The 23,661-nt window shown below is 41.7% G+C and overlaps 1 protein-coding gene across 3 annotated transcripts in view; it reads left to right on the top strand.

Annotated features, from left to right (window-relative positions):
* bcas3 (BCAS3 microtubule associated cell migration factor) overlaps window positions 1-23,661 on the top strand; it is a 323,439-nt gene that overhangs the window by 107,425 nt on the left and 192,353 nt on the right. For all 3 annotated transcript variants that reach the window (XM_085479043.1, XM_085479042.1, XM_085479044.1), the window contains 3 exons: window positions 4,316-4,416; window positions 8,513-8,709; window positions 8,989-9,086. In XM_085479043.1, coding sequence (XP_085335169.1) covers window positions 4,316-4,416; window positions 8,513-8,709; window positions 8,989-9,086 — 396 coding nt within the window. The remainder of the gene's footprint in view (window positions 1-4,315; window positions 4,417-8,512; window positions 8,710-8,988; window positions 9,087-23,661) is intronic.

The raw sequence follows: 23,661 nt of genomic DNA, 5'->3' as shown, positions 1-23,661 counted from the left end.
GGAGACTGACTGACTGGCTGGTTTGGCAGTTCTTTTGGGACTTTGAGGCCCATGACAGGCCAGCCACAGTTGCCTCGTCAATAGATCTAATTGCTTAGAGAGAGGGGCCAGAGTGAAGGCTCTGGAGCATCAGGCATTTGGTAAAGAGAAACCGTGGCGCCATGACTGGGTCAGTAATCAAAGGGAGGCAGAGAAAGGATGCAGTAAGTGTAGCGCTGGATGAATGAAGGAACTGTCAGTCAATTGCGCACTGAATGATACATAATGACTAAGCTATCCCACTCTGTCAGTATGCCAGCACCTATCTGCCAGAGCAGTACTCAGAAGAGGAAAGTGAGAAGAAAGACAGGTGGAGAAGTTAGAAGAAGAAGCATAGTGAGTGAAGTGTCTGGCTACAAAAAAATTCAGGGTGGACTACAAAGGCGGGAGAAAAAAAATATAAAAAGACAAAAAATCATCCACAAAAATTAGAACAGAGTAAGCGTTCGAGACAAGGTCCTGTGTCCACCGTGCGGCCAGCTTTCCAGATCTATCAGATTGTTAGCCCCTTATCTTTCCCTGGAGATCAGCCTGTCTGGCCCCTGGCCCCTAGTCCCCAGGAGGTCAGGCTACATCAATACCTAGGCAGCCTTTGTTCTTATTCTGACTCTCTGCTTCACTGCTCTGACTAACAGGCCACTGGCTACTGGCCTTCAGCACAGCAAAGCGCCTCTCTCTTCGCAGTCAATAAAGACTGTGACACAGACAACTCTGTTCCTTGTTGGTGGTTGTGTGGTAGATGATTACGGGTGGAGTGGGAGTCCCTTTATTTGTGTATATATTAGCAAAAGCACCAAAGTAAATAAAAGAGCCGTAATTATAAATTGCAGGTGACAGTTCACCTTACTGACTCAGTCTGCTGATTAATGATCAAGGTGCTTCCTTTGGTTAACAAATATAGATGCTTCATACACTATAGTTCAATTTTAAATATATATCACTCTCCTTGGTAAAGTGAGGCTTTTGATGTTTTCTCAATCATGTGCCAGCAACTCAATTTTAATATCATACACTTTTACAAGAAATATTAATTTTGTTTAATATTTCACAAAGAATTAGTAGTTATAGGTTTGTTTTCTCTCAGCTCTTCATCCATTAAGACGAGATTTGTTTATGAAATGTCCAGCAGACCATTAGCATAGCTAGCAGTTTGCTGTTTGTTGGGTCTAATGTATACTTATGAGGACGTAGTCGGTACTTTCTTTTTTGTCCATCACATACAGATAAGATTATTGCAGTTTTGTAACAGGAAAGGGTTTTACAGACTTGACTTCAAAGATTGTATGGAAAGGAAAGGTTTGCTTGATGAAGGCTCAATAAATTAAAAAAGAAAAAAGTCAAAGAATCCATACCGGGAGTCCGAGAACATATAGTACATTTTCCTAAATTTCCCACTGACCCGTCCTTTTCCATTGCTGTGATGGTTGTGGGGTGATGGCACCGTGCCACTTGCTCATTTGCTGATGTGTCTTTAAATCCATCAACAACAGAACATATTCGCTGTGGATCTAACTATACAATGAGACTCCTTTCTTGAGTGCAATGTGATACGTTTGCACTTAAAAAATTTGCTCTCTGTGAAATTGCATTGACATTCTGTCTCTTAAAAGCCACTAATGACCACTATAGAAGCAGCAGAAGGCCGAGTGGTTGGCTAGCTAGATGCTATGATGAGTAGATACTACAGTAACTGCTAGTGTCAGTCTGGCTCCTGACATACACACTAACAAACACGTGCAAAAGGGTTGTGTCTTTGCCTGACCCATGGGGATGACCACTAGCTCTCCATAATGGAGCCTGGCTGCGACACTGACCATTGAAAACCCCCACACCCACCCACTGGAAACCCGATCCAGCCAGTCCAACAACTGCTTTAGAACATCAATAATTAATTAGGGAACAGCTATTGGCCCCAAGGGTCAGAGAGCAGGGAGGGAGAGAGAGAGTGAAGGAGAACAAGAGAGTGAGGGACAGCCAAGTCGGAGAGCGAATGCACCGGGAGGAAATAGGGGAGTTGTGATTTTGTTTAATAAGTAACACAACGCAGGCTTTGTTCAGCTCTCTTCCATTAAAAGGACATGAGAAACCTTCTCTCCCTGTTTCTCCCTCTTACTGTAAGCCTTACACACTTTTCCTCTCCAGGACATCTGTAGGTCATGAAAGGGTCGCTTCTCCCAAATAAGAAGCAAAGCAACAAAAACATATTTGATGTATTCACAAGTACTCAACATGCAGGTGTTTTTTGCTTTTATTGGCTTTGCAGACCGTCATTTTACATGTTGTAGTCATTTACAATCACCAGAGGGTAGAGTGAAAAGTATGTGCAGCAGCCTGTCTGTGGGCTGCTCTTGCTTGGGCCATTTTGGGTCCTTCAACCAATGGCAGAAGACTAAAGTTATAACATACAAAGAAGTGAAATCAACTATTAAAAACAATAAAAAGTGTCATCACTGCCAAGCTATGTGCTGTTTTTTTGAGTATGCATGCTTAGGTTGCATACCCAAAATTCCTCACACTGTTTAGTACATATGTACATATGCCAGGCCACTGTGATGCTATTAATCTTGTTTTATAAATACGAAGAAATGGTTACATTGTTAAAAAATGACAATGGTACTTGTCTGTATTTTTGTGGGTAACACGCAGGCATGCATGATCCACAACATATCATATATATCACACTTTCTTCCCCTGTAAGGACCTTTAGCACATTTCAGCTCATCTCTGTTGCTTTTTATTGACTAGACACAAAACTGAGATCTGAACTCTCCTGCTACAAACACCAGCCTGAGCTTGTCTTAGCTACAGTGGGGAAGAGAAAATAGACACTGTATCCATGACGTGCAATAGTGACCTACGGCAGTTGCTTGGAGAGATGTTTTGTATTTAATAAAAATTGAGTCAAAGCTTTCCTTTAAATCACACTGTACAGTTGCATGGAGTATCTTACTAGCACCACCATAACACAAAGAACCAGTTAATAAAATCACAGTTACATAGTTGCTTTTTTAATTATTATTATTACTCAGAAAATGTTGATTCACTGTCTAATGATTGTATCCACTTAAGTCAGTTAAATCTAATATGCTTATAGATATAAGGACATAATTCTGTCAGTTGACAAAAGGGGAATAAATATTTCAGAGCACCAGAATAGTTCAAGCTGTCCTGGAAAAAGTAGCCTCTGTTTGTCAAATAGGAAATAAGGAGAAGCTTTTGGTATTAAAAAGTCTCATATTTCTGTTTGGCCACTTGTTAAGAGGCAAACACTCTTATTTTTTCAAGACCACAGGAAGCCTTCAGTGTGTTGAATTTGTTATGCCACAATGTTTTTTACGACTTCCCCGGGCACTTTTACTCATTTCTCCTTTTAGTTGTACTGATATGATTTGGAGTTGCAGATGACACTCAGTCATCAGATCAGTTTGGGTTTTTGTTTCAGAACCAAGTTTAAGAAACATGTGACGGCATAGTTCTGTGTGAGTGTGTTGGGGTGAGGTGTGGGTGAGGGATGATGTGGCATTTTGCTAAACAGGCGTCAAAGACCAAACTGCCTCCATCGAGGATGTCCGAACACCTGGAGCGTGTATGGGGATATAGTTAGAAGTGCCTCCTGTGCTCCAGATGTTGACTTGACGAGTGTATTAGCCATGCTTGTGTTAAAGAAACTCCATCCCTGGGGTGGGAGACGGAGAAAGACTGATTCTGCGCATCAGGGCTCGTTCTCTCCATCCCTGCTTACTCAAGCCTTCTGGAGCGCCATCTGTCCCTGAGTCTCTCTGTAACACACAGACATTCACTGTACTCTTGCTTTTTTACTAACGCTTGCATGCACCGACATACACATGAGAACATGGGATTGAGATTTTTGATGTTGTCCCAAAACACTAGCTTTCATCCAGCGAGTCATTAACTGTAAATTTATTGTATCTTAGCTTAAACTAACGTCACTCAGCCCATGTGTATGGTATACAATGTATATGCTCATACACAAAGGCCTAATCACACATTTAGGCTGTAATAACACACTTTGGTAAACCGCTTTTAAGGTCTAATTAGTTTTACATGCTAATTTGTGTAAATTCTAATTAGTAATATGAGATTCATTGCCCTGCTTTGCCTTTCTGATATCCTTTTCCAATAGCTGTAAATGTATTTAGAGGGATGGAACTTGACTTTTACACTTAATCTTTTGGCTTGAGAACTGTGACGGTACTAGGCGTTGGCTATCGTCAGCTTTCAAGTATATCATTCTTGTGTATTCTTTTTTCCCCAGCTGTACCCCCAGGAAGCCCCGGCCCAATCACACGTCACGAGTCATCCGACAGTCTGGCATCAGACCACAGTGGCCAGGAGGATGAGGAGTGGCTCTCTCAGGTAAAGCTTCTGTTTGACATGACATGACGGTGACTTAAGAAGAAAATGTTTCATATTTTGATTTTATTTCTTCTAAATTAAAAATACAATGAACAAATACCAATTCAGAGCGCTGATAAATCAGTTAATGACTCTTCATTGCAAACATCATATTAAAGTTAGACCTGCTCCTGAACTTGATCCTGGATTACAAAAAATAAGTTTGCACTTTTTAGTGTAATCTGTGGGTCAAGTAACTGTGTGTAATTTAAAAGAAGACAGCTCACAGTGCGACTCTTGTGCCATAATATGGCATAGGCTTGTTTTTAGCTTAAGCAGGAAAGGTTTTATCTATCCACTGAACCTCCACCTGATGCTCCAGTGTTTACTCACTGATATCAGCGAGTAAACACTGGAGCATCAGTCAAATCTGAATAGTTAGAGAGATTAAAAAAGTTCAAAGGAAGATAATAACTTGACATTCATCAGGTTAATAGAAATTTTGTTGCAAATGCATAAACTAGTGGGGTTAGCAACTCTTTTGCACTGTCTCTTTGCTATAATTATACAGTCGTCTGAAGTTGTCTCCTTCGTTTATTGTTTACAAAAAGGGTTTTTGTTAACATATAGATCATGAAATTATTTTCCTATCCAAACCTACCTGGCCTTGTGTGAAAAAGTAATCCCCTACCCTAATAAATTTACTATGATTAACCAAATTTTTTGAAAAAAGCTGAGTTTGATTTCCTGGCACACCGAACATAGTGAACCAGGCTAAAAGCTCAAATGCAACACACCATGCCATGAGCTAAAGACGCCCAAGAACAGATAAGAAACTCACTCAAATCTCTTAGTCTAGTAAAGGTTACAAAAACTATTCTAAGACTTTAGAACTACAGTGAACAAGACTGTCAGTCATTTCTCCACAAATTGAGAAAATTGTGACCAGCGTTAACCTTCCCAGGGGTTGCTGATCTACCCAGCTTACTCGAAGAGATCACAAAATTACCAAAAAAAGCATCTAAAGAACTGCAGGCCTCGCTTTCCTCAGTTAAGGTCAAACGTCATGATTCAGCAGTAAGAAAGGGGCTGTGGAAAAATGACATCCACAGGAGTTCCCATGGAAAACCACTGCTGACCAAAAAAGCCTCCCTCACGTTTGCCAGAAACATCTTTATGACCCCCAAGACTTTGGGAAATGTTCAGTTTTTGCAAGGTTTGAGTCTCGTTACATCTGGCATAAAACCAACACAGCATTTTGGAAAATGAATGAATGTCATACCAACAGTGAAATATGATGGTAATAATGTGACGTTCTGGGACTGCTTTGCTGCTTCGGGACCTGAATGACTTGTCGTAATCGGTGGAATGATAAATTCTGCTCTCTAACAGAAAATCTTGAATTAAAATGTCCAGCCATCCGTTCTTCAGCTGAAGCTGACGCGAACTTGGGTTATGGAGCAAGGCAATGATCTGAAACACCAGCAAGTCAATTTCAGAATAGACAAAAAATCAAATTAAACCAAATGAAATGCTTTGGAGAGGCCTGTTCAAAGTTTGGACATGAGTCTAATTGAGATAACTTGGCATGACCAAAATAGGCTGGTCATGCTCAGAAAATCCCCCGAGTTCCTCCACAGTGAAACCCTCATTGCCAGTTATCTCAAATGCTTGATTGCAGTTCTTGCTGCTGCCACCAGTTCACCAGGGCCAGGTAGATTTGGATAGCTTTTTCCCCTTAATGATGGAAAGAAGGTAAATTATAATTTAAAAATGTAAATTATTTTAGTTGGAAAATTCTTCCCAACCCAAGTGAAAACCCTACACATAACTGTCCTTATTTTAATATGTTTTGACATAACTGTGTGATTGTGTTGTAAAAACAAATTATTTTGTATTTTTACCTGATAAAAACACAATTCAAATCTGTACTGAAATAACCTGGTTGAGTGTGCGACACACTCACCCAGGTCTTCTCAGCTTGGTTAACACAAGTAGCACTTATCACTAGTGTCGGCAGGTAGCCCACTACATTTTCATCATCAATAATTCCACTGCATACATAATTGATTGGGTAAAATGTACTTCGCTTAGCTAGCAGAGGCCCTGGTTCAAATCTGCCATGATAGTTTGCCAGGAGCAAAACTATCCCTCGCACTAACCTGTATTTTGGGTGACTTCCTGTCAGAGCAGTGATAAAAATGTATGTGTCAGTGGTTGAAGATTTAACTCTACAGCTCTTCCAGCATTAAAATTAAATGATTTGGACAAAGAATTTGGGATATTATACCATAACTGATATATGGGTATACTGGTTAGTTTCCTCTTTGCTTCGGTTTCTCTAGAATATGAAGAAAAGCGTAGATACCAAGCATAATAGCTTTGTGGATTGAGAAGAGCTAAATACATATAGGCTATATTGAATTAGAGGCTAACTACTGCCTCGTGGATTTCATTATATCATATCAGTGGCCCTCATTAGATTTTCAGTGGGCATTTTGGCATTAGATTGGGATTTAGAATTGATCGGCCATCCCCTAATGAAATGTGAGGTTTGTGACCCTCCATGTCAGTGCTTCAGCTCACTGCAGTGCTGTGCCATTTGGTGCCTGTCAGTGTCAGTTGCCCTTCAGCTGACTGAGTAGACAACACAAACTCCTGTCCTTATACAGTCCACCTCGGTTCATCTCTTAATTGTCTCCTAATACGTAAATGGATTAGAAGACAGTTAATTTGCAAGAGATGTGTTGCCTTTAAGTATTAGATAACAGGAACATTTAAAAAATGCACAAGCACAACCCCTTAAATGCTTATGGTAAATAATTCACTAAATGAAAACAACTGACAAGCAAATTAGCTTAGCCAATATTTGTGCAGCTTCTTAACCTCAGACAGTCATTTATAAGATGCCAGTCAAAATAGCCAAACTTGCACAGGATGTTCGTCTTTTTTTCTTACTTTCTAAAGATAGTACTGATGCTATAAGAGTAAAAATATTCAGCCTATAAAGAAGGAGAAAATGCGAAGGTTGAGAGAAAAAAAAAATGTTTTGCACAGACAGAGGCAGCTAGCTTGATCTCATTTGGTGTCGAGGCTACAGCAGCATGGGCAAATCTGTGGCAACATGTCAACTAGCTCTGTCCAACAAGTCTGCAAGGGGATGTGCATTTGGGGTTGATACTGGACTGTAACATCTGGACCTACCGTGCCATTGCAAAGAGAGCACGCTGGCAGCTGTCTCGGCTCTGCAGCTGGGCGTGACATTGATGGTGTTAACTGGAAAAGCATACACACATGCAAAGTGACAATCCTCCCTCCTTCTGTGGCCTAATTTGCACAGCTGTGATGAACCTCACATATCTAATGTCTGTGTAAACAGACACAGCAAAGTTGAGATTGTTTAAGATGTTAGCACATGGAAGCCATAGTGGAAGAAAATACTCAGCTGAGCTGAGAGACAGATGTGTATGAAGTAAAGATAATGACATCCGAATAGCGAGACACCAAGAGGCGTGCTAATTGCTGCAGGGATTCAAAGTAGAGACGGCTTGGGAGAGCAGTGAAAAGCAGGAGTGCGAGGCAGGAGACGGCTGTTCAATAAAGGCAAAGAGGAGATGGAGAATAGACGAGGCAGTAATAGTCTGATGTTTATGAGTGAGCCACTCCATAACCTTCTCCTATCCTACTTTTAGCCAGCATTAGTGCCACTCAGCTCAGGCGCCCATGGACCGCCTGCCATAGCAGTGCCATCTTATTGTCCCTGTAGGCCTCACCTCAGCTTTGCTGCCACGCCGTTGCTAGTGTCACACTTCTATTAACCCTCTGGGAAGGCTTCCCATCAGGCTGCTAGCACTTCCAACACACACAAGACATTGATGAGTTCTGACATCATCGTCAGACTTTTAGTGGTACACAAGTACAGCAAGCTTTTAGTTTGATGCCATGTAACTGAGTTCATCTGAGTACTGCATGGGATTTTTCAGCGTTGGCACATAGATGCCAGAGCCACCCTGTGAAATCCAGCCTGGAGCACGTTAGACAAATGAATGCATCTTCCTAAGAATCTAAATAAAACTGAATTGAATGAACCTTATTTAGTTTAAACCTCTGATTTCAGGTGGAGATTGTGACTCATACAGGCCCCCATCGGCGCCTGTGGATGGGCCCCCAGTTTCAGTTTAAGACAATTCATCCTTCAGGCCAGACCACAGTCATCTCCTCTTCATCCTCGGTGCTTCAGTCCCAGGGCCCCAGCGATGTTCAGCAGCCCCTTCTGGACTTTGACACAGACGACCTGGACCTCCACAGCCTCAGGTACTTTAAATTTGTTCTCATAGAAATACACACCAGCCTAAACGCAAAGACGATCTACACGTGGAGCTGGTCATTAATCAGAAATTATCCTAATATTCTAATAATCATGGATAGAGTCCACATCAATGAAGCCTGTAGTGTCAGCAGCTTTATACTTAATCACTGAAACAACAGACCAGATCCAGTTAAATAAGCATCTGGATCCCAGTGGATGTGTGTTCTTTATGTGTGCGCGTGTGTGAGTGTGTGTATTAACGGATGCATAACAAACATTTTTAGGATCCAGCCAGTACGTTCAGAGCCTGTCAGCATGCCCGGCTCATCGCGGTTGGTGGCTGATCGTCGTGGCCAGTCCAACATCATGGATGCAGGATCAGGTAAGAAACTTTAAACATCCCCTCTTCTGTTTTGCGGTACACCTTTGCTTCTTCTCTTTCATTGTTTTACTGCAGATACTTTGCTGAGGTGTGAAGTTGTTAAATGCGTTGTATCTTGTTCCCATCAGTTATATCAGCTGAGGCTGTTACATTGTTTCCGCTCTGTCTTCTGTACTTCACACATTCATGCAGATGTTAAAACCTATCAAATCGACAGTTATGTCTAATAATGAAAAATGACACAGAAAAAGTGTATGTTTATACACTTGATACAAAAGCCTTTGTTGGTGATGTCCAATATGAAAAAACTAGTTGCTCAGGTTCGTCTTCCACACAAAAAGTCTTCGTGGGTCCTCCCCATAAACTCTGAGCTTTAGTTCATTCCATAGAGTTTCAATTAGCAATAACAGCTGTACTGAGTCTCCTCGACGTTTCCTCGTCATCATCCTGGTGGATGGCAGCAGGTTTTTTTGTGTTTTGGGGGTGATATGCGCAGCGCCTTTTGACCTTGTATTTCACAGCCGTGTCTAAATGTTGGTCAGCAACCTTTAAACCTGCTTTCAGTATGCTTTTTCTTAACCCACCGAGTGTGGTGAGTGTTCATAAAGGCCATGGTGGTTGAGTGCATTATTTATTTATTTTTTTAATCACTTGTACCTGCTGATTCCAGGTCTTTCTGTTGCTCTCCAGAAGTGATCCTTGCTTCTTGGACAACTCTTCTGATAATTGTTTTCCTTCCTGTTTGAAATGAGCACCAGTTTAAGGTGAAAGGGATTTCCATTTCTGGATTATAGCCCCACTGACACCTTAGGCTACGTTCACACTGCAGGCGAAAGCGCATCAAATCCGATTTTTTTGACCCTATGCGACCCATATCCGATCATGGTCTGACAGTGTGAACGGCACAAATCCGATATTTTCAAATCCGACCTGGTGCTGAATCCGATACATATCTGATGTTTCAGAAAGCGACTGCTGTTTGATGGTCATGTCGCATTAAATCCGTCTTTTATGTCACTGACACAAGACAGACGCCAATTATCTGCTCCGGAGAAGACATTGTGAACGCTTCCTGGCCATCCCGTGTAGATGTCAGTGAAACTGTTGGGAAGACAATGTTGGAGAAACGTGAACATTTTTTTGTACTGTATAATCTGCAGATTCTGGCAGAAATCTGCAGCTAGAAGCACCGCTCCTCTAAAACAGCAATAAGGATCATTATTAGGTTATTTACATTATTATGTAAATAACAAAATAACTTAAAGCAAAAATTGGGAAACGTAAAGTCCGAAGTCTTTAGATTAAGGCCATCAGTCAAACAATACTGTTGCTCTGGGTCTAAACAGAGCGCGTTGTGTGTGACGTCTTCTTTTGTGCATGCGCCGCTTTGAGCGTTCACACTAGAGCGCGTTTGCTGTCGCATTTTATTTGTAGTGTGAACGAGCAGACAAAAACATCGGATTTGATCAAAATATCGGAATTGAGCTTTAAGACCTGCAGAGTGAACGTAGCCTTAGAAATTCTTCTACAACTATCAGTATGTTTTGCAACAACTTAGAGCTCACTGGTTTTATCATGAGATGTTTCTTTTGTGACGTCTTGGCAATGAGACGCATTTTTATAGGCCATAGAAATTGAAAATGTAAAAATTCATTAGAATTTAAAAAACACTTTATTCACTTACTTCTTTCTCTTTAATTTATTTACACATTTAAGCAGTTAGGTTTATGGTATAAACTAGACGAACACAAAAAACACAAAAAATGTCTATAAGTGGGCTAAAGTGCTGTAACATTCCTGGTTGCAATTATAAAGTAAGTGTCCCAAAATAACTGTGCTTTTTTGAAGAGGTGCATACTAATAGAAGTAACAGGTAATCATTTCTTTGCTTCAAGGTTTATGACAGACACGTTTCCAAGGTGTAACACGAAAGGATATAAATCATTTTAAAAAACACCATCCACTCATGCCCCTCTCCACTCATCCTTGTCAGGGGCGTGGGGCTGGAGCCTATCCCAGGGTACACCCTGGACGGGTCACCAGTCTGATGCACAGACACGCATTCACACCTACGGGCAGTTTCGAGCTGCCAATTAGCCTAACCCAGCTAACTGCACGATAGTCATGTTTATGACCATATCTGCAAAGAGATTCGCTCTGTTATTGAATAACAGCTGAACAATCCCATCCAGGTGGATTAGGAGTGCAAAGCCTTTTACACTCTTAATCTGCACTTCTGCTACATCCCACCATACACAGCTATAGATGTTCTCTGGCATTGCTGTTGTATTCCAGTGTATTTATATGCACTGTGTGACAGTGTGTCTGAATAGGCTTGCAAAGTCTATTAGCTATTTGACAGGATTGATTTGACTCCAAGTGATCTTTAATAGCATGGCTGCTTTAATCTGGTTATGATGTTTGATAATCCAATCCCACTCAGAGGATTTCCTGTAAAATATGTCTTTTACTCTCAACACAGGCATTGCGAAAGTGTGTTTGTGAGCCTGGTCCTACTGCCAGTGGGTTCAAGGAATCATCCTTTATTGCGTGACATTATATCCTGTTGTTCTGCGTTTGATAAAGGAGATAGAGAAGCGTCTGTGGCATCTGTGGCATTATCTGCTGCGTCTTGTGACAGAGTTTCATTCATCTGATCTGCCCTCACACTGACACACAGCCACCGCTCGCTCAGTCAGGCGTCAAGAAATATTTGCGACGGGTGTCACAAGAAGGTGTGTCACAAATAGTTTTACACATCTGATTGCACGTCTTTTGTCGTCCAGCCTTTGCTTTTCAACAGAGGTGCTTTATGAACCGATTCACGTAGATGCGGTTTGACCATTATTTATTTACCGTGTTTGTCTTTGCTATTTAACATGACCACTTTCTGCCATTCACCCATAACATGTATTTACATTATTTAAATACATGTTACAAAACAAATCCCACACATTCGGCTGTAATATCGTGTTTTAAAGAAAAGAAAAACAGAAGGTACCCGACTATTTTGTTAACATGTAGATTTGATAGAATTAAATTCCACTTCACAGATTATGAAGAACAAATCTTTTTTTCAGTAATGTAATTATTAATGGTTAAAGCTGTTTCACAATGATTAATTGTACATTTATAATAAATTAAACAATATAATGAAATCCAAAGATTACGCTGAAATGTTTAAAGAGGAGGCAAATTAAGTTTGACATACACAAATATATTAGTCTGTGTTTATAGTACCCACACTGATTTATCGTCTGTCTTCACTGCTTGGAATTTTGGTATTTATTTAATTATTTAATAATGAAATAAATTCTAAACCTTGTGATTTATAATACTGAAACACCTTACAGATGTCTTTCTTATTGAGTCTTTGTGGCTCTTGAAGCTCATTCACGCAGGCTCTATGATAAACTGTTGAGGTAAATGTTCATTTACATCCTCTGATGTGCTTATTTGTTTACATATTTGCAGTTTTTGTGGTGATAAAACAAAAGCATTGGATAACCTTTCAGTTTCATTGGTGAGGCAGCTCTGCTGTGATCTTCAGAGCGTTACGTGTCTTTCACTTTGACAGAGGGACGTCACCAGAACCGTTCGATGCAAAAATTCTGAAGATGCCGCGTATGCACCGAGGACTTAAAGCAGTTATTAAGGGATGATATTGATTCGTAAAAGGGAATATGCAGGCAGTGTGTAGGGTGATTTTGAATGTGGGGAATGTGAAATTCTACCTGTACTGACAACGACATTTCTGATATGGTGACATCTCTGCTTCCACCTCTGCTCATCTTCTTCCTTCAGCCATCTCCAGCCAGCGTCCTCTGTGTTTTCTGTGTTCTCTCACTGCTTCAGAGCAGAGAGAGACAGGACAGAGCCAGGCCGAGGGATGGAGGTGATGCTTATCAGTGTCTGTGTGTGTGGGTTTGGGGTTGTGTCCTGCCACTGCCATGGCGCCGCCATTATCACAGACGCACATCACTTTGGTCTCACCCTCTGCAAAACTTGAATGCGTGTGGCAGAACTTTGGTTGAAGGTGCAGACAGTTTATCTAAGTGACTTCAGATCATTTTAAAAGTGAGTATTTGCAACCGTGGTTACAAGAATACAGAGAAAGCTGATGAAAACTGCTACAATTCAGTTTTAACTTGAACATTAGCAACATTTATCGACTTTAAGATGAAGACAAATAATGTGCCAGTGTGCAGTTTGTTAAGACCAGTCATGTCATCAACGTGACTGCAGTTGGCTGAGCCAGCCCCCGTAGACTCCCGTGCTGAAATCCCAAACTTTAGAGCAGAAATAAATATATTTTCCAAAATCTGCATTAAGGCTGATGGTGATGTATAGTTCAGAGCATGGCCACTGTGAAAAACACGTGGGTAGTGTTTCTTCTTGATGTACTGAAATACAAACCAGGTAGTCAGCTGTTTTACCAGGTATACCCTGTCAGCCAACTATAGGAGCATCTGGTTTAATGAAAACAAACAATAATCTGACAGCAACATAGTTTACATAATAGATTTGGGCTGGAACCCAGCCACTTGTTGCTGTTGGTTTACAGTTCCATCAGGTGTGTTATAGGAGCTGCGGTCAGCATGCATTCATCTTTATTCTGACACAAATATTAATGATGTCTATCTTTGGTTAGTGTATGGTTCTGTCCACTTAGTTATGTCTGTTTAAACTGGTGCTGTAACATCATACAGTTACTCTGGATTCTAAAATGTGTTCTGATACTTGCTAACAATAATCTTTAAATCTTATCAGACTTTAAAAAAAATTTCTTTATTTAATACGAGGGCTGCACGATTTTGCATAAAATGAGAATCACGATTTTTTTGCTTAGAATTGAGATCACGATTCTCTCACGATTTTCTTTTCCAGTATAAATATTTATTGCACTTATTAACTGCACATCAACTTCGTAACAGTTGAGACTGAACATAAAAACAATAAATAAACATAAAAACAACAAATGTCTCACGTTTTGTTGTTGTACTGCTTGAAATTCCGTCTCCACCGCTGCTCGACACTGCGTGTATAGAGCAGGTAGTGCAACAATAGAAAAATAGTTGCGGGACGGCACTGTGTAGCGTTTGTCTAGGGTGTTGATCGTTTTCCTAAATCCCTCGTTTTGCAGTGTTGATGGGAGCCATATCTGTGGTCAGGTGATAAGTGATAGCCTCCGTGATTTCTTTGTGCCTGCGGGAGGTCGACGGGTGTAGGGAAGCGCTGTATAAGGTTCCCGTTATTGATGTTTGGGTGGTTGTCCGGGACGGATTTTCTCCTGTCACTTTCTCGTCATCCCTGACGTGCTCTCCGTTGTTTTCTCCTGCTAATTTTAGCATCACACGGCACAGCTTCTGTATCACGTGGTATAAGGCTCCGCCCTCGTCATTTGTTGAGCAGGACGAGTGAGCGCTTGTTTTCATGCAGATTACGTCCCGGATCAAAATGCGGTACAATCGTCGTCGTTTTTTTTTTTTTTTTTTTTTAATTGTTGTCATTTGGAAATGAGATCGCACATAAGTATGAATCGAGATCGCGATTTTCTAACGATTAATCGTGCAGCCCTATTTAATACTAATGTTTTTGCTAATGCGCTGCTGTTCTGTGTCACATGTGAGATATGCAGGACACGTGTGCTTGTGTGCCGTCATATCAGTTGTCATCACATCAGAAACAAACCTTAAAGTGTGTCAGTCTTGTTGTTCAGTTTCATATACAGCAGAGCTTTGTTTCTGGAGTGCGTGTTTATTACATGTGAACTTACCTTCACGTGTAATATATGACATGCAAAAGCATGTTAATTGACACGTTTGTAGCCTAGGAAATAGTGTGAAACCGATGTATGTGCCATACATTGCCATTCTTTTGAGTAATATTTGCCACACTGGCAGGAATTCTGTCATGTTTTCGAGCCATTTCTGTGAAACTGCAACAGTGTCTGTGAGAGTCCTCAGGCCCAGCAAGACCATAAAGCTGCAGCTCTTCCTACAGTGACTCACTTACAGTCAGTCAGTCTCCCCAGTGTCTGCTCGCATCTTATCTCAGCCCATACACTCTGCTTATCTCTGTCTTCCCTGAGGTGATGGGACGCCGTCTGCATGGGACACGCTCACGCACACACACAGAGAAAGTGATGTACAGTGTGACTTCTTGATCCAGCATGTCTCTCTTAAGGAGGGGACACGGGAGCACGACAGCAACGCTGCTGTCTCACTTTCCACCAGCTGCAAAACACAGGAGCAACGTGTAGCTGGTATCAATGCGCCCTATCTGCACCCCAAGCCTTGCTGGGGGGATATGTGTGTTTAAAGACAGCCTCAATCCCAGCTAGACTACACAGTGGCGTTTTGTGGCCCAGGAGGTCATATCTAAAAAGAAAGAAAAGGAGACAGACCAGAAAAACAGATAACACCGCAAGACTGAAAGAGTCTGTTTAATCTTTACCTGTGTGTGCGCGCATGTTCATGCACTGATAAATCTCCCAGTTCCCGTCCACACGACTGTAGTTGTGTTTTGACTCTGTAAAGAAAGCCACCCTGCTCCACAACAGGAAACAACAACAACAAAAGGCCCGTCTGTGGCATCAGCCATTTTGTTGTTTTTGTTCGTCATCTTTGTCGCCGCGCCTCTGCCTCACTGTTTTTCATCTGCGTGTGTGCGCGTCTGTGTGTATTATCTGTGGTGGTGAATCAGTGATAGTGTGTTAGCTGGCGGCAGAGCTAAACAGGCAGGACATGATGAAGCTGCCTTATCAGAGAAAGCTGAATACACTTCAGAGCACTGCTGGACTTTGGCACTGGGTTTGCTGTATGTTTGTGATACACTTAGGTCAGATTCTCAGACCAGTGTGGAATACTAAAATGCTCAAATAGACGATGCATTCTTGGTCACAGTTTCAAGCTTTACAGTAATTTCCAAAGCTACACTCTAAATTTCTTCAGAGTGTGTCTTGCATATATAGACATGTATACTGAAAGTTCATCCTTGTTGTAATTTAACTAGTGTGGTAGTCCACCAATCAAATCAATCAGTGAGGGGTCAGCGTTAGACACACCCACCCCAGGTTTTCACAGCTAAGCTACCACTGCTGTGTGTGTGTGTGTGTGTGTGTGTGTGTGTGCTGTTCCTTTCCTCTACATTACCTGTCTATTTATTATTTTATACAAACTTCAAATTCTCTACCAAAGGAACAAATATGATTGTATGGAAACACATTTCCCTTTGTACAGTAAGTTCATTACTAACACAAAAAGAAAAAAAACATCAATGAGATTAAACTCTTCATTCAGATCTGTATTGCCTCCAACAGTAGAATTGCTTTTGGTACTCATGAGTCTTTTTTTTAATTCTCCAACTATTTAGAACCTGAACACACTCTGATTCCCACCTCTGAGCACCACCTCCCTAAATCTGGATCCTAGGTCTAGTTCCTGTCATTGTCTTTTCTTAGATCTAAGGACTCAATGCTGTGAGAGCGAGGGTCACTTCTATAGCTGCTTGAAATCTGTGGTCATTTCTGGCCATAAATGTTCCTGTCATTACCTCCTGTGTTGTTGAGATGATTGTTCCAAAACTGACTCAGTCCCCATAGTCTCCTACGTTAAAAAGCCCCAGTTTTAAAGAATTGTTTTCAGCCTGTATGAAACAGTTAGAGCGGGTCCCGTAAGATATTTTTATTTGTCAATTATTAACATTCAGTATGTGGGAGCTGAATTTTAAGCTTTGCTGAGAATCCATGCAGGCGGGGGTGGAACCACATGCAAAGACCGACTGGGATCATACCATTATATTAAAAAAGGAAGGGGGGCAGACGTTCCAAAGACAGCAAGCGTAGTGGCACAGCCCAGGTACACGGAGAGACAGAGCTGCATTTCAATGATAGTAGAGACTCCCGCTTTTATATTTTTAAAAGGTTTTCAAAAGGTTTCAAACTCATCCAGGCCTTAAACCTCAGAGTTGTAGTAAATGCATTATATAAGTGTTAGAGCTTTTCCTACTGATAAAAACCTCCCTCACAGCTGTTCATACGACACAAAGTAATTAAGCAATTATCCATTAACTTGTTGAAGAGGGAGAACATCTGGTTTAATGGGCTGTACCCCTGACACCTCTGAGTTTGAGCCTCTGCAGCCATACTTTGCTTTGATATCATCTCTTTGTATAACATGTCCATTTGGTTCCTATAGATGCTTAATGCCACCTTCTCATCCAAATGTTGATGCTTTTAGCCTCTTTGGCCGTTTCAGTCAACACTGAAAACAGGAGCTAGTAGGTGTTGTGACACATGACATCATTGTCTGCGTCCATGTTTTTTACAAAGGATATTACTCAAATGGTCTTTGAGTGCTGTTCTTGGCTGGGGTCTACCCATGTGCCATGGCACGAGATGGGCTACACCCTGGATAGGTCTCCGTTCAATCACATGGCCAACACAGAGAAAGAGAGACATTTTAGACAATTTAGAGTCATTAATTCATCAAACAAGCATGCGTCTGAATGGAAGTGAAGCCAGAATATAATATAGAAAGGCCCAAGCCAGTGGATGGAGCCGAACCCGTGACCTTCTTGCTGTGAGGTGTCAGTGCTCACCGCTGCTCACAGTGGTTCGGCCCCTGAGTTGTCTCAGATATCTCTGAAACCTTTAAATGAAAACAAAAATTCAAACAGGAAATGTGAATGTTGCACATAAACTGAAACAGACACAAACACTAGAGCGTTTCAGTCAGCTTTTATGTCAGTTTCAGCATCCATGCATGCATCCGTTTACACCGCCAGCACAGTGTCCTGTTGTCTTGGTGACCCTCCACCTCTCTACCACCATTAGCACCACCCTGAGGCGATAGGGGGTGTTCCCGGTGTCATTGTTTTCGCCGATACAGGATTAGGAAGCAAGAGCGGGCTGTGAGTGACGGCATGAAAGACAAGGATAGAGGTTTGTTTCCCCCTAAAATACACACACAAACCTACTCACACACACTTTGTCTGTCGTCTTTCTCTCTCCTCTTCATACTTGAGCAGCCATTTAAAAGAGCAGGCACCTGTGTCGTGGTATTCTGTCTCTTTCCTTTTCTAATACACATACCCCAGTAACCTATACCCCACAATTACCTTCCAGCCTCATAAAGGGCCCTTGTATTTTTGTACTATAACGGTCGCGCTGACAACAGTGATCACGAAGGCCAGAAAGATGCCCGGCCACCCGATCTCTTCCTTAAAGACAAATACCCTCATTTCCCGGGAACCCCCCACCACTCCCCTCCTCTTCTGATTTTATTTTCCTCAATAGGCACCTTTGTCACCTCGCCGCCACTCTGCCCCTCCACCCATCCTGTCTGTTGCCTCAGGGTGTCTTTGGTGACCTGTGGCTGGTGACAGCACACAACAGCCAATCTCAGCAGTCATCACCGCTGCTTGTTTGATTTTGTCATCACCGGCAATCAGGTGGAGGGGAAACGCTGAGCTTTTATCAGGAAGAGAAAGAGGAAGAAAAATGATCTGCTGGAAAATCGGAAAGAAAAGAGAGCCGGGTTAAAACAAGTAACAAAAGTGTTACATTTGCATGTTGTTCACCTGCTGGTCTTGGAATTCTTTGAATATCTTTCTAATATGTAACAGAAAAGCTGTGCAAAATGTTCCTGTAACTGGCACTGAGTTTATTTGAAAGAAAATGTGTCTTACATAAGTGTTGAGTTGCTCTATTTGACCCTGTTTTACCATTTTCTTAGTCTTTATATGTTCTCTGAGATTTAATATTCCCTCGCTTTAAATCTTCAGGAAATGTTCCGAGTTAAACGCACGTTTGTGAGTGTTTGGGGACGGCGGGGGTGGGACGCATGCAGAGATTTATGGCGATTGTGCGTGTGTGACTGAGAGAGATCAGGGTGTGACGAGGATTGATATGGGTGAGTGCTGATCAGGTTTTTATGCTGCTCTTATCTCTCTTTCTCTCTCTGGGTGTTTTTGTGCTGCAGCACTTTTAATCTGCGAGAGATGAAATGCCCTCCAGCATTAGAGCTACACAGCAAGTGCATGTGTGCCTGTGCGCGTGTGTGTGTGTGTTTGTGGTGCAGTGCCAGAGGGCAGTGAAGACTGAGCAGCTGCTTTTTATAGTGACTGAACGGACACCAATGTGTCGGGCATCTGCCACGCGTTCACCCTACTGCCTACCCACTCGAGTGTGTGCGTGCACGTGTGTGTGTTGCAAACTGAGAGAAGCCGTGTTGGTGTGTGTGATCATGTCGTGTCTTTCCCAGTGTTTGTATTATTGTGTGTAGCACCTCTAATACTGTAGTGGAACATATAGATCTGTTTTAAATTCAGCTTGGCAACAGCTGATGTCTGTCCATGTGGTTTTTGCACGCGTGTCTCCGTGTGCGTGTGTGTCTGTGTGTGTGTGTCCAGCAGCTGCTGATACAGAGGAACATGTTGACGTTCATCCACAGCGTGAAAACAGTCGCAAACACATGTATGACACATTTGCTTGTTACAGGGCAGCGGTGTGAGTGGCGAGGGGCGGGGGTTGCTGTTGGTGCCACCCTTCCATTCCCATGACCTCAATCTGTGATGGGCACCCTGCCAGGCTGCCCAGCCCTCCGTCTGCGGGGCTTACCGCAACTTCCAAGATGTGAAGGGGAAGTAATGGAACATCCGTACCGTGACCTCACACACACTTTAATCCTCACAGGCGCTAATCACTGTCATCTTTATGGGCTTGTATGAGCAGGATTTTGAGTGTTATTACACCCAGACAGCCATATGCACATGCAGATGAGATGAAATTGCCATTTGCAACAAGAATAATGCCAAAAGCAAGTGCGTGTCTGTAGATCATGAAGAAAGTATATTTTTTCCTTTTGGAGTAAATTGGAAGCAGTTATGGAACAAGTATGTCAAATCAGCAGTCTGACTAGTTGTTAGCCACATACACAGGCGATGCTCTCTGCTTCCTTTACTGTCATTTAGCTTAGTTCTGCCTTAGATCGTTAGAAACAAGACAGCGGTCATGAGAAAAAAGACCGTCATATCTAGTCCATCAGAGATTGTTGAAAAAATAAGGCCAGTGTTATCTCAGTGTACAGTTAACGAGGTGACGTCCTTTGATTTGGAGAATGAAAACAGAGCATGACCTGGTTTTTATGTGGTTAATGTTTTCAAACAGCTTACCTGCTAACACTGACTAGCCCACTCAGGTATATGAGTTGAACATCCGTGCACTACTTTACAACTTACAGGTGGCCAAAGTTGGGGTCGTTCATCACGAAAAGTAATTTATTGCACATTTCCTGTTACTTTTTTAAAAGTAATGTAGTACGTTACTCGTCGAAGATAGTAATCCCTTACACTACTTGTTACATTACTTCCCCATTACTCCGTAAAATGGCCTGAACTCCAACTCCAACGTAAATCTCTGCCCTAATGAGGACACATGTATAATCTTTCTTACGTATGGAGGTATGAATACAAAGCCAACAACACAAAGCCGGCTCTGGGTTCTTGGCTAGCTTTGCTTTAGCATGCTGTCTGCACACGTGCTTGCAGAGAGCTAACGTTGTGTTAGCATAATACAGTTGCTTTTGTCCTGGATGCAATAAAAAAAAAAAGTAATTTCCATATCTCCACTCCTCAAATGTTATTTCGTTGTACCGCTCCACCATTTAGAATAGAATAATCCTTTAATTTTCATCCTCTCATTGAAATTTTTTCCCCTCCATTGTACCACATGGAGGGGAAAAAAAGTTTGTTTGATGTTTTCTTTTTATCCACCTGAAGCTCACATAACTAAAGAAACTTTGTAACGCAAATAATGACATACAGTAACTGTAATCTAATTACAGAATATAGTACAATAATGTGTTACATAACTGCATTACTGAAATAATGTAACCTGATTACAGTAACATGTTACTGTAACCTCCACTGCAGGTAGCTAACTATCTGTCATGCTTGATCTCTCACCATTAGTTGGTGTCAATTCAAGATTTATTTTCAGAAAACTTCCAGGAATATTTAAGGAAAAAAAGTTAAAGATTCTTTATCAATATTATCTAACAATGGCTTCATAAATGGACACATTTATCTTAAAGAATTAAATTAAAATGTGAATTTACTGCTGTCATATTTTACATTATTACTAATTAAATGAGCAATCCAAACACATCTGTCGATGTTATTTTTGCCTCTTTAAATGATCATTTTTGTTTTTGACTCTGTTTTTTTTACCCACAGATAATCACGTGAAAATTAACAATATAATACTGAAATGTACTCCAAATAAATTCAGACTATTTCCAAATATTTGTAATAAGACATAAATTCAACAGCTATTTTCACCTGTCACACTGTCACCTTCTCCCATGAATGATCTTTAAAATCCTCCTCAGATTTTCTTTAACTTAAAATAATGTTCTGTAGGATCATATAAAGTGACAGTGCAGTACCTCTTTCCTTTTTCACTCTTTAGTGATTTTTCACTCTTTTTCGGGTCTTTATTTGGCTTTGTTGTATAGGTACAGTGAAGACTTTCGCTCTCAGTCATACGGCGTACGGTCGCCTGCTCATCCCACTGTCATGTGATTTCTCCATTTTTAGAAGAATGACACTTCAGTTTACAGAGTTCAGTGTGATTGCATAAGTTTGTGATCTTTACATATTGCCAAGTGCGTGGATTACAGTATAGCTCTTTAACGTGGCACAGCTCCACGGCCCCCCTCTGTTTATTTTTACATCTGCCCCTCCACCCAAAATCACTGGGGACAAACACAGCGCATTGTCATCAGAAGTGACACATCTTTTTCTCTCTTCGCCCTCACTACTTTCTTTCTCTCCATCTGTTCCTTTTTCCCTTCCCTTCTTTCCATCTTTCTCCCTCTGCACTTTCCTCTTCCGCTCTCTGACACTAACCGCCTCTGACAGTGTCTCCATGCTGTCGCGCACTAATCCACCTCTGAGAGGTGTTAAAACACTTCCTCGCTCACACATCAACACACACACACACAGCACACACACACAGCACATTACTCTAGATCCCGTAAGGTATCGATCCGCCGTCCTGCTTGCTGTAATAGGATTTTTTACACCTAAGCATCAGAAATGCCTAATGCATCGCATCACATCTAATGTGGGTACACACACTTTCCTGCATGCACACTTTCATACACAGAGATAATTACAATGAGCTGCTCAGCCTCGCTGGCAAGTGTGGTAAAAAATGAATAGAAGGGGAGATGCACTCAGCAGCATATGCATCCGACTCCCTCAGCATCTGACTCATGTCACAAATGTTCAGACTGTCTCTACATCACACACACACACACACACACACACACACACACACCACTTCTCTACTTGCAACTGTAGAATGATGTATCCCTTCGTATTGCGTTATAAGGTTAACAAGCTCTAAGTGGTTTCTCTGCACCTGAGACTCTCCAGTATGTCAAGACTTTACTAAATAGAGGAAAACAAGAGAATCCCCTCACCCTGTCTTGAAGACAAACAATATTAAAACCGCCTGCTTAATGTAGGGTAGGTCACCCACGTGCTGCCAAAAAGCTCTGACCTGATAGAGCATGGACATGGCACCTCAACAGGTATTCTGTGGTTTCTGGTTTTTGGTGGTGGATCCTCTGGGTCCTGTGGGTTTGGGGTGTGTCCGGGGCCTCCGTGGGTCAGGAAAAATGCTGAGTTGGAAGTTTACAGACCAGTTAGGTGCCATGGACTTGGTGCTTTGCACAGATGCGATGGAGCTGTCCATTCAAAAGTGAAACCAGCTCTCAACCGCACTAGCCACAGCTAATCTTTACTTCTGGTTAATATGTTTGCAAGTACGCTAGTTAGCATCTCTTTGCTGGCAATGTTAGTAACTGCAGCTCTCAGCTTGAAAGCCAAATATGTGATCAGTAAGAAAAACATAAATGTACCGAGTTAACTGAACAGTCATCCACATGTACATAAGTACAGACTGTTTTTCTGTGCAGTGTTTCAGAATCTTTTTGAATGAAACCGTCAATAAGCAGAGAACTCGATCTTTTTTTTTTTTTTTTTTTTACATCTAATGTAAAGCTCGATACCTGTTCAATCAAAATATTTAATGTCACCTGCTTTGGCTGGAAACAAAAGCCGTCCGTTGGCTTTACAAAAGCCTGTTTCACAAGTCCCTCTTTTCCCTTTATCTTCATTGCCTCTTTCCTTCCTTTTGTTTTTCTCGGTGGCACCTCAGGGCTGACCAGGTGGAGAACTACTACAGGCTCATTTCCTCAGCAGGTGTGTGTGGTTTTCTCATCGTCCGTGTGTGTGTGCGCGTGCAAGGATGTATGGAAACGTGTGTGTGAGCGCACATTCACTTAGATACTATCTGCTCACCTGCTTCTGCTGAGCCACAGAGGAAGCCATTGTGTATTGATGCTAAAAAGCTATAGACCAACCCCCTCCAGGTGACAACAAGTGGTGTGTGTGTGTGTGTGTGTGTGTGTGTGTGTGGATAATATCAAGGAGGATATTGTTTGTGCTATGGTTAGGGGGGTTGAAGGGAGAGGGGAAGAGGTTACTGCCTTTCTCTCCTCAC

The sequence above is a fragment of the Copadichromis virginalis genome, linkage group LG14 (assembly GCF_057382275.1).
Source record: "Copadichromis virginalis isolate Kocher_CV1m ecotype Utaka linkage group LG14, C_Virginalis_male_GT1.1, whole genome shotgun sequence".
NCBI classification, from domain to species: domain Eukaryota; kingdom Metazoa; phylum Chordata; class Actinopteri; order Cichliformes; family Cichlidae; genus Copadichromis; species Copadichromis virginalis.
This window is presented reverse-complemented; position numbering and strand designations above follow the sequence as displayed.